Source organism: Zingiber officinale, chromosome 5B (assembly GCF_018446385.1).
Source record: "Zingiber officinale cultivar Zhangliang chromosome 5B, Zo_v1.1, whole genome shotgun sequence".
NCBI classification, from domain to species: Eukaryota; Viridiplantae; Streptophyta; class Magnoliopsida; order Zingiberales; family Zingiberaceae; genus Zingiber; species Zingiber officinale.
In genome coordinates, this window is record NC_055995.1 from 129,222,447 (window position 1) to 129,235,899 (window position 13,453).

At 37.5% G+C, this 13,453-nt stretch overlaps 1 protein-coding gene across 1 annotated transcript; it reads right to left on the reverse strand.

Annotated features, from left to right (window-relative positions):
- Positions 1-317: 317 nt before the first annotated feature.
- On the reverse strand, positions 318-1,145 carry LOC121987871. The gene has a single exon (XM_042541585.1). The coding sequence runs from the start codon at positions 854-856 to the stop codon at positions 449-451; it is 408 nt and encodes a 135-aa protein (XP_042397519.1). The 5' UTR covers positions 857-1,145; the 3' UTR covers positions 318-448.
- Between the last annotated feature and the right edge of the window lie 12,308 nt (positions 1,146-13,453).

Sequence of the window (13,453 nt, forward strand, 5' to 3'; positions counted from 1 at the left end):
GCCAGGGTATGTTCCTCGTTCACATTTTATACGCATTTCATTATTTTGTGGCTTAGTCTTGTACTCATATAATCGTTGAATCTGCCTCGAGTATCGGGGTACCGGGGGCCGGGTCAACCCGGTCGCTAGCTGCAGGTAGCGTTGACCAGAGGACTTTTGGAGACTTGGTCAACACGAGAGCCATCTCAGCACACCCCCCTCCGGGACGTCGCGACTTCATCAATATTCTCGCCACCTCACCCGACGATCCGTCTGACTCAGCTTCCGGACGGAATCAGCCATGTAATACCGTGTGATGCTAATGCAATTAATCCATAGAAATATTCATTAGAGAGAATCGACATACATATAGAACGTGCTGCATCTCAGTAGTGTGCATATACGTACTAAGATACGCTATGTTCTACACCCTATCCAATTATATTGTAGATCTTCGACGATGCATATCCTAATAGAAATAGTCGGAAGGGTAGTGTTGGCGAAGCATATAGCAACCGTCGTCTAGTAGAATCTCCGACGCTGAATTCGAAGACTCGGACTCTTTCAGAGTCAAAGCCGACGGCGGAGGCAGTAGAACCACCGGAGGCTGCACCAGCGGAAGGTATTTGGCCTCCGCTGGCCATCTCGCGACACCGAAAGCGTTGCTACATCGACCTCCAATAAACCCTCCGACGTAGCTGATGTCCGGCTTCTCCGGCACAACGGCCTCGAGGGTGGAGTCCTTCCCAGTGAGGCTTTGCACCACCGCCTTGAAGTGCTTCGCGTCCGTCCGCACGTGTCGAGTCTCGATGACCACCACTTTGGGCGGCGACCTACCGCCGGCGCCGGCCTCGGCCTTGGATCCCCTCATCACCATGGTTCTGGGATGTGCATGGGATGGGGAACGAATACTGCTGCAGTCACCGGCGGCAACATATAAAGGCTTGGCATAATTGGAGACTTCGTTGATGTGATTAGATTGATGGAAGTCGAGGTCAAAGTAAGCCAAGAAGAGTGGGAAAATAAAGAAAATTAAGAGAAGGTATAAACAGAGGAATGGTTGATATGTATCGTACACCGTGGGACTTTCGAGTCGATGAGGTAAGGCTGACCTAATGATGGTCGAGTAGCTAGCTAGTAGGGATAGGCAGGCCCCACTCACGCATTCCAAAACCCTTCGCGTCTTGTTCCTCCAGAAGGATCAGTACTGACCGCGTGTGCTGTTGTTTATCTATAGCTAGGGAATGGCTAGCTGGTGTTGAGGGTCGAGCTTGCACGACCATGCAGTCGTACGTCGCCGGCGAATAGCTTTGGAGATTTGTTGTTCATCTAACCGATCACTCTCACCGTGACTTTTCTCTTCCGGGCGTTTACCTGCGCTGGGCGTCAAATCGGACGAAAAGTAAGCACAAAACAGAAGCATCCATCCAACTTGCATGGTTGTTCATAGCTTGGGTTGGGCCCGCTGGCGGCTGTTTATTTGGTGTCGTGTTGGATTCTCTAGGAGGATTTGACTTGTAAATTTGCCAGGCCGAACAACTAGCTAGCTCCAACGAAAAGAGACGTTAAGCGAGTTAAGCAGATCAGAATGAATTAGGTGAGATGAATGCGGGCAAAGGAGAAGATGGGATGAACTAGTTGATGGAGTGAAAGTGAAAGATGAAAGGAACGAGAGGATATATGAACTAGTTGTCATCAATGTCATGTAGAAATTTGATAATAGATCAGATGGGAAACTTTCTGATTGACCTGTTTAGTCTACAAGCAATTATTAGTATTCACATGATTTCTATTAATAGAATGATTATTTTTTATTATAGGTAAAACTCATCAATTGGTTGATTATTTCCAGTCGATCAAATCAATCGATTGTCGAAATTCACTAATCGATTGACACTATAGCAAAGCATAGTAGCGGTAACTCTAACCCTGACACTGTAGAAATCTTGAAATTACTACAATAAACCCTAATTACTATAGCAAACAATATTTTTTAGGATTTTAGGTTGCAGCAAATCTGTTAGTGTAGCAAAAACCCTAATTATTATAGCAAATTTTAAAAACACCTCAAAACCTCAATTTCAAGGTTTAAAGTCCATCGGTCGATCAATACAGCCTATCAATCGACTAATACTCCTATTTCAACTTTATCAAGTTGAATTCTTATCTTACTTCGTATCCGGTTAACTTTAATCTACCAAGATTTTTTTTGCTTAGCATTTCGTCAACCTTGACTTGTCGAGACTTTTTGTTACTTAGCATCCGGTAAATCTTAGCATGCCGGGACTTCTGTTATCACCAAGTTCCGGTCATCCATGACTCACTTGAGCTTTCTGTCTCATGCGAACTCTATGTTGAACTTCGAAGTCTAATCCTCCGCAATCCATTTGGATTTTTCTCTTATCAATTTTCCGTTAAACTTTCGATCACCAAATGTTTGATCGACTTTAATCCACTTGGACTTTTCTCTTGCCAATTTTTCGTTGAACTTCCCACTTATAGTCAAGTATCTGATCAATTTTGACATACTTAACTTCTTACTAACATATTAATTAAATATCGAAACTCAAACTCGAGTCAACCTGAGCTCGGTCAACTTAGTCAACCTTAGCTCAAGAGTCAACCTGAGCTCGGTCAACTTAGTCAACCTTGACTCAAGGTCGATTGCACCAACACTTGTCATTTAAATGCGCAGTGAAAAACTTGAATCAAACTCGACGCTAAAACATGACACCCACAATCGTTAACTCGGGTGGTTTACTTATTCACCACCTCCCAATTAAGGTGATTATGTCCAAGCAAGGGCGGAATCAGGTTATGGTTTATCCGGGCTGTAGCCCGGAGGCTGACGATGCCGAATCTCGAATTTACAGGGGAAAACAAATGGAAAACACGAGAAAAAGAGGAATTAGTCTGGGGCGACGGCGTTGGAGTTGGCAGCCATTGCTCACAACCTGGAATCAGCCCGGGTAGATCACCCGGGCTGGCTCCGCCAATGTGTCCAAGGCCAAGTCCTAATCACTATTACCACTATCGTTCTCTTTTTCTGATACTTTCGTAGAGAAGTATCTTACAACTTGTTTTCACAACAATACAACAAGAAACAAGAATAGAAATACAAATGAAAGCAAAAATGATTTTACAATGAAATTCTTGCTTTGCTTGCTCCTTTATCACTTTGGATTGTCTTTTGATGATGGAAAATACAACAACACTTTATCTTTAAACCTCAAGAATTGACATCGAAAATCTCCTTGAAATCATTCTTTTTATATCCTTTAGATTGGGATTGATTTTCACTTATCAATTGACTGATCTTACCCATCAATTGATTAATCCTTTGTTAATTCAAATATTTCTCTAACCTATCATCTCAAAGGCTCCATCCATCTCAGTATCAATCAACTGATATTTACCATCAGTTGATTGTTACCTAATCAATCGAGTTCCACAGTCCAGTTCTAAACATTTTGTTCGCTCGAACAATGAAATCAATCGACTAATACACTCCATCAATTGACTATCATGATCAGTTAAATTTTCCAATCGAGTTTTGAAGCTTTTGTACACTACTACAGTGCCCATCAACCGATCAATTAAACCTATCAATCGACCATTTATGTAGCAATACTATAGCACTATATTGTTGTAGCAAAATACTTTTCATGATTACTATAGTATTATTGTAGCAACTGTATTTTTGGAAGTTTTAGGGTTCTTGCATCTATTAGTAAATCGATACACTTTATCAATCGACTAATATTTCTATTTTAACTTTATTAAAGCCGAATTCTCATCTTGTTTAGTATCTAATTGTCATTCATCTACTAGTACTTCCTTTATTGACATCCGATCAATTTTGATTTGCTGAGATTTTTCGTTGTGTAGTATTTAGTCAACTTTGATCTATCAAGACTTCCTCCTTGTCTAGTATCACTTGATTTGTTGTAACTTCATCATTATCTAATATTCGATCAGCCTTGATCTATCGGGATTTCATACCTCATGTCAACTCCTTTTTAGACTTTCGACTACTAAATTTTGATAATTATGATTCAGTTGGACTTTTTTTTTTGTCAATTATTTGTTGAACTCCTTGTTGAACTTCCTCTTGTTATCCGTGAAACATATAGTGTGTGAATATCATGATTATGTAAAAAAAACGTCCTAGGCATCAACTTTTTAGTACGTCAGGTAAGTTTCTAAAGTTGGTTGTGATTCATGCAAGTTAATTTTTCCGATTTTGAGTTATTCACTATTCTCATGCTACTTCCTCAATTTGGTTTACGCTCTTATCCATGAATAACATGCAGTTCTCGTCATAGTACAGCCAACAACAAAACTTCAATTTGTATATAGATTAACTTTTTACCTTATTTTGCTGCTTTAAATCTCACCTCTCAATATTATTATATTAATACTTCAAGTATAGCTTTCTCTAAATTTTGTTTAATTTCATTCGATAATATTATATCCCATTCTAATAGTCTTTACTACTGGTCACTATCTTATTTTCTACTTTTTCACTAATGTGCACGAAAACTGACTGACGGCTTGCACAATTATATATAATATTTTATAAATTCTAACACATTAATTATCTGGTTATAGGTAACCATGTTTGTAATAAGCATGAATATATCTATTATATATTAATCATTATTTCTAAGATTAATAGTTGTCCATAATTTATCTCTTCTGTATTGGTCCTGAGATGAATTGACGGGGGCACTGGGGACGAACGTATTCACCTTTTTGCCACCATGAATATTATGAACTTTTGAAAATATTGTATGTATATAGTACGAGGTTAAAAATATATTTTTCTTACGAGAAATGTGATTTATCTATGGTCAATCTATATTTATGTATAGATAGAGTTATAAACCGGAGACTTATGTTTTGAGATCTTACCCAATTATGTATGGGTTGAGTTATGAAACGAGGACCTACGCCTGAGAAGCTTATCAAATTATGTATCGATAGTGGTTTCATTCTGAGGTTTGGATCCCTATCAACCTAGTGCTAGGGTAAATATTTGATTAAACGGTTATATTACGAGGCCACTTTAATTGAACTGAACTCTATTAAGAATGTTTAGATTTATATCATGCAACATTTATGTAAACCCGTTAGTAATATGATTTGCTTTATGTTTATATCATGCCGCATTTATGTTAAACCTCTTAGTAATATGATTTACTTTATGTTTATCTCATGACACATTTATGTTAAACTCGTTAGCAATATGAATTGCTTTGTTTTATGTCATGTCATATTTATGCTAAACTCAATAGTAATATGATCTAATTTATGTTTACGTCATGCAACATTTATGTTAAAATCGTTAGTAATATGATCTACTTTATGTTTATGTCATGCAAGTGTGATTTGAACGTGTTAAGTCTTTAGACTTATTAGATCTAATTGATGCAGAAGGTGAAACAAACGAGATAGGAGGCCTTGATAATTGAGTAGGCTAGTAATGTTGGCAGTACGACCCGAAGGCCTTCCAGTTTGATTATTCAAAAGTAGATTTAGGGATATTATAGTTAGTATCAGAGCGAAGATCCTGGAAAGGTTGTGTCTACTGCCGATTCTAAGAAGCCAAGCCTCAAGTCTATGAGTTTAATTCTTTGTATTTTATATGCCTGTAGTTAAATGCTCTCCTTATGAATGCTAAAAATAGAGAATTAATATGGTATTATTTAAGTAGGATGGATTTAAATGTAGGTTGGTTACTTGTTGTATTGGACTATATATAGATATGCTTCCTAGACATTACGCCAATAGGACCCCTGAGAACTAGGAGGAGCAGAGGCGTGAGGAGACATCACCTTCATCGCCTCTGCCTCCACTTCCTTCACAGTCTCTATTTAGTCATGAGTAGATGCTTACAGGGATGAATCAGTTTTTTTCACTATTTGCTGGGCTTGATGCTGAATTGGGTAGTAGGGCGAAGCTGGAAGCGGTTTATAAGCGCTTCCGTAAGATGGGCCCAAAAGACTTCACTGGAACTACTGATCCTATGGTGGCAGAGAACTGGATCAAGTCCATCGAGGTTATCTTCCAATTCATAGAACTACTGATCCTATGGTGGCAGAGAACTGGATCAAGTCCATCGAGGTTATCTTCCAATTCATGGCATTGGAAGATGTGGATAGGGTGAGGTGTGCTACTTATCTTATGAAGGATGATGCTTTGTTATGGTGGGAAGGAGCATCCTTATCTATGGATCTAAATACACTTTCTTGGGAGGGCTTCAAGGAGGTGTTCTACTCTAAATACTTCACTGAGGATGTGCGTTCAAAGTTGACTCGAGAATTTATGACGTTAAGGTAGGGCGACCGCTTCGTCACTGAGTTTGTCCAAGAGTTTGATCGGGGTGTCACTTTGTGCCCTTGATAGCTAATAATCCTAAAGAGAAACTGAGGCACTTTATTGATGGCTTGTGGCCTATCTTACGATGCGATGTAAGGATGGTTGACCCTAGAGAGTTGCTAAGGCCATGATCAGGCCCTGGGGCAGAGTAGGATTAGAAGGATATTGAGGCTGATAGATAGGGCAAGAGGTTATATCTGATGCCTTACCAGCAACCCCAACAGTAGAACAAGAAGAAATTTGTTGGACCGTTGAAAGGTAAGGCACAACAATCTCAGATGCAAGTTGTCCCAAAGCTTAATGATTATCCAATATGCTCGAAGTGTCGGCTCAAACATCCGAGACCTTGCTTGATGGGGTCGGTCAAGTGCTATAAGTTTGGGTCTATTTGACATATGATAAAAGACTGCCCTCAAAATAAGCAGCTCATTCAGGGAAGAATGTGTTGGACCTCGGGGTAATTATGATGTGATCAACCAAGTTAAAATTAGGTCCTGTTGTGTTTGACCCTTGTGTCTAAGTGTGCAGGAGCTTAGGAACACATGAAGTCGAGCGGAAGACGCAGCTAGTGAGAAGGATGACACGGAAAGGGAGCTAACGAGCTCGGTGCATCTGAGGGATGAGGTGCTATTGAAGAGTACATCGGTGAACGAGAAGGACATGTGCAATGTTCTAAGGGACGAGAAGCCGGAGCAGAAGCTTGCTCGAGGAGAAGGTCAGAAAATGGATCTAGGTGAGCCCTATTTCTGATGGTCGCGATCACCCAGGCAATCAGAGCAGTAGAAGAGCGAAAGGAGGCTGGAATTGCTGTTGGAGGCTGTTGGTTGCTACTCGGAATATCGTACTGGTTCCCCTGTACAAAAATTTTGTACAAGTTCCGAACCTTCCCTAACAACCTATTGTGTTCTTTAGAAATTAAATTTGAAATCGCAAATAGAACTTAACATTATTGATTCCAAATTTAACTTATCTGTTCTTAGAGGTTTAGACTTGGATCGCAAACGATGCTTAACATTGTTAATCCAAATCCACCCATGTTACAAATTTGATTAAATATTTATTTCAGAGATCAACTTCCAGGTTAAACATGGCGAGACACTAGACCTTCTTGGTTATGGGAGCATCCACCACTTCCTAGACAAAGACTTTCAACGAAATTCAATATTTAATCTCCTTATAGTAACCCTAGATTTAACCACTAAGAACAATCGAATGACAAGATCGAAAAAATAAAAGAAACACAAAATCAAATCATAAATTCAAAACCTAGAGTCGTTAGCTTCTTGTGTTTAGTATTTCAAAATCCATACAAAGAAAACTAGTATGATGCGGAATAAGACAACTAGTTTTACCTTTCTTTGTAGCTTATAGACCTCATGATCTTCTATTATATTCCTCTTCTTATCTTGGACGTCATGTGGGTGACGATCTACCAAGACGATCTACCACGACGTCCAAGATAAGAAGAGGAATACAATAGAAGATCGTGAGGTCTATAAGCTACAAAGAAAGGTATAACTAATTGTCTTATTCCGCATCATACTAGTTTTCTTTGTATGGATTTTGAAATACCAAACACAAGAGGCTAACGATTCTAGGTTTTGAATTTATGATTCGATTTTGTGTTTCTTTTGTTTTTTCAATCTTGTGATTCGATTATCCTTAGTGGTTAAACTTAGGGTTACTATAAGGAGATTAAATATTGAATTTCATTGAAAGGCTTTGTCTAGGAAGTGGTGGTTGCTCCCATAACCAAGAAGGCCTAGTGCCTCGCCATGTTTAACCTGGAAGCCGATCTCTTAAATAAATATTTAATCAAATTTGTAACATGGGTGGATTTGGATTAATAATGTTAGACATCGTTTGCAATCTAAGTCTAAACCTCTAAGAACAGATAAGTTGAATTTGGAATTGTTAGAGTGTATATTAAAAACCTAGCTTTTGTATAAACATTTAATTAGAAATAAAGAATCACAATGGTCAAATACCTACATTTATTTGTTAAATGTAGTTGTTCAATTAATTTATATTGTAAATAACATGGTGTGTGGTGTCACACACAGAAGATCATGTTATTAGTTCTTTATAAATTATAAACAGTTATTCATGACTAAGATGGAAAGGAATAAACCATCGGAATAGTCGTACTGTAATTAAGTATTAGTTTATCATGATTAATAAATTACACGGATACACTCTAAGTGTATTGAGTAGGATCATTTTAGGTAAGTTCTTTTTGTACTGACTTAATAAAAGAACTAGACCTTAGTTATTATGAAAGTGTGTGCTGTTAATCCTAATATAATAACAAGCACATATATTTAATATTTATTTCTTTGACTTATCAAAGGGTGAGGTTTAGCTCGATAAATCAATATGCCCGATAAGTTGGAAAATGATATTACTTATAGTGCGTGTTGTTGATTATAGAAGAAATCTGTGTCCTAGTTATCTAGGTTGAGAATGTCCTCAAGAGGAGCTCATAAGAATTGTCATGTTAAATCTTGCAGGTGGACTTAGTCCGAAATGACGATGAAGTTGAGTGGTACTACTCTTGGAGCTAGATATTAACTAAGTGAGTTGTCAGTAACTTACTTAATTAGTGGACATTCATTATCTTAAACATAGGGAGACTAACACACTCATGATAATAAGGAGCCCATAATATAATTTGGGATTGGTGCGGTAGTGCGATAATAACTCTCTAGTGGAATGAGTATTATCGATGAACTTGAGTTGTGTGTTCGGGGCGAACACGAGATACTCAAGCTCATCGGAAGGCCAAAACCAATTTCTCCTCTAGGTCCCTGTCGTAACCTCATTAAAGCCTCAAGTCCATCCAAAGAAAGGCCCATCTTGGTGTCCAAGAAGGGGGTCGGTCCATTGCTTGGTGACCAAGCAATGGTCGGCTACATCTCCTCTTAAAGGGTCGACCCTATGCTTAGTGCCCAAGCATGTAGGGGCCAACCACAATAATTCAAACAAGGAGGGGTGTTTTGAATTTTTAAAAATCTTCCCTTTGTAGAAAACTATAAGTTTTAAAAGAGAGATTTTAAATTTAAAAACTTTCCTTATTTGAATAAGGTCGCATGTTTTAAAAGAAAGTTTAAAAGTTTTAAAACTTTTCTTTTTTAACCATCCTCATGGTTTAGAAAAAAAAGGAAGAGAAGTTTTAAAATTTAAAATTTCTATCACCATGTTAAAAAAAAGAAAATTTTATAAGAGAAGTTTTAAATTTTAAAACATGGTTTTAATTTTTAAAACTTTCCTTTTTTAACTCCTACTTTAGGAAAGAGAGCTTGTAAATTTTATAAGAGGATTTCTTCTTGTAAAATTTTATAAAAAATATATATATATCTTTCCCTTGATGAGGTGGCCGGCCACCTTGCTTGGTGCCCAAGCAAGGGGCCGGCCAATAGAGTTAATAAAACCAAATAAATCAAATTGATTCATGATTGGTGATTGATTCAATCAAGAGGAAAGAAAAGGGAAAATAAAAAGGGAAAAGGAAAAATAAGAGAAAGATTTTATTTTTTGTAAAAAGTCTTTCCTTATTTGCTTTGGGCAAGTATTATAAAAGAAGGGGAGGAGAGGCTTCATGGGTTAATGAATTCTTTTTCTCTCTTCTCTCTAGTCTCCTCCTTAGGGCCGACTCCTAGCTCTTTATCATGCTAGGGTCGGCCACATATTGCTTGTGGTTCCTTTAATTAGCCAGATACAAGAAGGAGGAGAAGGAGAAGAAGAAGAAGAAGAAGGAGGAGGAGGAGGAGGCATCTAATTCTAGTCTCTTGCTTGTGCTCTCTCATGATGGCCGGATCTCTCCCCTTCCCTTTCCCTTGCTCTCTTTGGTTCCTAAATTGGTGGTGGTGGTTGGATTTTAGAGGAGGAAGAAAAAAGCTCTTTGGGTGGTGTTCATCTTGGAGGATCATCGCCCACACGACGTCCAAGGCGAGGCGAAGAATATGGCAGAAGATCTCGAGGTCATTAACATACAAAGAGAAGGTATAATTAGCAATTGTTTTCCGCATCATGCTAGTTATTTCTTTTTGTAAGAATTCCAAACACAAGAGGCATAAGATCTAGTATTTCGAATTAGTTTTTTGAGTTTGTGTTTTCTTTTTTTTCGAATTTGTGATTCGATTGTTCTTTTTGGTTAACCTAGAGTTATTTAAGGAAATTAAATATTAGCTTTCCTTAAAAGGCTTTGTCTAGGTGGTGATGGTTGCTCCCATATCCAAGAAGGCTATGTGCCTCGCCATGCAGTCTTGGAAGCCAATTTTAGAAATTAATAATTAATGGAATTAATAACATAGGTGGATTTGAATCAATAGTGTTAAGTTCCGCTTGCGATTCAAATTTAAACCATTAAGAATAGATAAGTTAAATTTGGAATCAATGATGTTAAGTTCCATTTGCGATTCCTAATTTAACTTCTAAAGAACACAATAGGTTATTTAAGGAAAGGTTCGACACTTGTACAAAATTTTTGTACAGTGGAACCGGTATGTTTTCCTAGGACTAACCAACAATTGGTATCAGAGCTAGGGTTTGCCTCTGTGTGTTTAGAATTCAAATAGGTTATGCGCATGTCATAGGCAGGATAATAGTAGGATGTGCTAACTTTTTGGTTGCAGGCTCCAACTATTATGGCTTATAGATGCTGTGTGTGATTGGACCCTTGGACATGTCAAGGGCATTATTGTGTGTGTGCATGATTGTATATAACTAATACAGTAGGAGCTGTATTAGCCCTAGGATTTTAGAATTTTATTTTCGATCTAGATTTCATATACATTCCCTCGTGGAATATAGGATCGACACATGTAAAATTCTATTTTTATCGTGGATCAGATGCTTGCGAGGCATGGTACTTTTGAAGCACCAGAGGCGCAGCGGAATAAGAAGCAAGATGGATGTGACGTCTTGACCCGATGACGGTGGCTAAAGATGGCAGCAGCTAGGGTTGGAGCATACTGAAGACAGTGATGGAAAATGTCATAATAGTTGGAAAATTAATTTCTAAATTTATTGCTTTTATTTACTGTGATGTTTATGTGCATGTGATGTATGCTAGCATAGGTTAAAATCCTTAATTTTAAATAACTAAGTGGGAGAGGGATTTTAATAAATTCCACGGTCTCCATTACTGGTTTGTAAGTGATGTAACAAGCTTGCGTGTCGGCTCTGAGTGTCTCCCTCCACAACGGATGGGTTTGTTGCGGATCACTAGATCAAACTTCCTTTATGAATGGTTATATGAAATTATTTAGGAGCGTGTGATCTTCTCCAACTGAAGGGGCATAATCCTATTTAATGGACTAAGTGTCATGTAATGGTATACACTTTGACGCATTCAATAGTATCCTCCCCAATGGAGTCACTGCTATTGTTTTGCGGGACCAAAGCAATACCAACTATTAATTTGTCATAAAGTTAGGTAAAACCCCCCTCTTACAAATGTTTGAATTTATATACGTCCACACTAACGTGGCATATAAAATTCATGGTGTTTGAGATAATTTTATTTGTCATAAAGTTAGGTTGACAATATAAAATGGGTAATACCTTCTCTTACAAATAATTGAATTTGTATACGTCCACACTAACGTGACATACAAAATTCATGGTGTTTGAGGTAATTCAAGGTTGACAAGATAATTAATGGGTAAGACCCTCCTCTTACGAATGTTGAATTTGTATACGTCTACACTAACGTGGCATGCATAATTCCCGGTGTTTGAGGTGTTGGTGAATTTAAATAATATTGTTTGAGGAATCAATGTTATTTTAAATTCAAAGTTTTGACCAAATATTTGATTAAAGATAGATCAACTATTAATTTTATTCGTCATAAAGTAAGGTTAACGAGATAATAAAATTAATGGATAAAATCTCCTCTTTGATTTTGTATACGTCCACACTATCGTGGCATACAAAATTCACGAGGATTTTAAGGAGTTGGTCTTGATCAAATATTTTTATGATTCTTAGGATTTCAAAATGTTAGTCAATCCCCTAGTTGTTATACTATATAAAAGACTTAGTAGTCCCAATTATAATGATTGGAAATAGGACTTGGACATTAAGGTAGACTGTCTTCTTAGAACTGAGAGCAATATAGGTGTATTTAATTCATTAGTTGTTGAAACATGTTTAGTGGTGTTATCTACCAGTACCTGGAGTATAGATACAGATGCCACTAATCATGTCTGCAATTCATTGCAAGGTTCCAGGAAACCCGACAACTATATGAAAAGGAAAACACCGTCTACATGACCACTACTGCAAAAGTAGCAGCTGTTGCAGTGGGAGATGTTTATCCTCTGATAGGAATAAAATATGGATTTTCAGAAGTTGTCTTTACGTACTAAGTTTAGAAAGAACCTGATTTCGGTTTCTAAACTATTAAAGAATAGATATTCTGTCTATTTTGATAACATATTTGTTATCAAGAAAAATAAGGAAGTTATCTGTTCTGGTACGTTGGTTGACAATTTATAATCCAATAACTCCCACGATGCAATAAATGGAAATTAATAACACATTTTCTAATTTTAATAAGAGAAAGTAACCTTCGGAAATGAACCAATCGTATTTTTGGCATCTAAGGCTAGGTTATATTAACTTGAGTAGGATTCAAAGGATAATAACCAATGAACTCTTGGGTTCATTGGTAGTGGAAATCTTTCCAACCCGCGAGTCTTACTTGGAAGGAAAAATAACCAAGAAGCTTTTAAGTCTAAGGGGTATGGAGCCAAAGATATGTTAGAATTGGTTCATTCTGATTTGTGTAGACCTTTGACTATCCAGGCAAGAGGTTGTTTTGAATATTTCGTCTCTTTTATAGATGACTATTCGAGATAAGGATACATTTACTTGACGCGTCACAAGTCTAAGTGTTTTGATTAGTTCAAAGAGTAACTAGGCTGATGTGGAGTAACGTCAAAGTAAAAGTATCAAGTCACTACGGTGAAATCGTAGTAACGAGTACCTCTTAGTGTTGGTTAATTCTAGGAAAACGTACCGGTTCCACTGTACAAAATTTTTTGTACAAGTGTCGAACCTTTCCTTAAATAACCTATTGTGTTCTTTA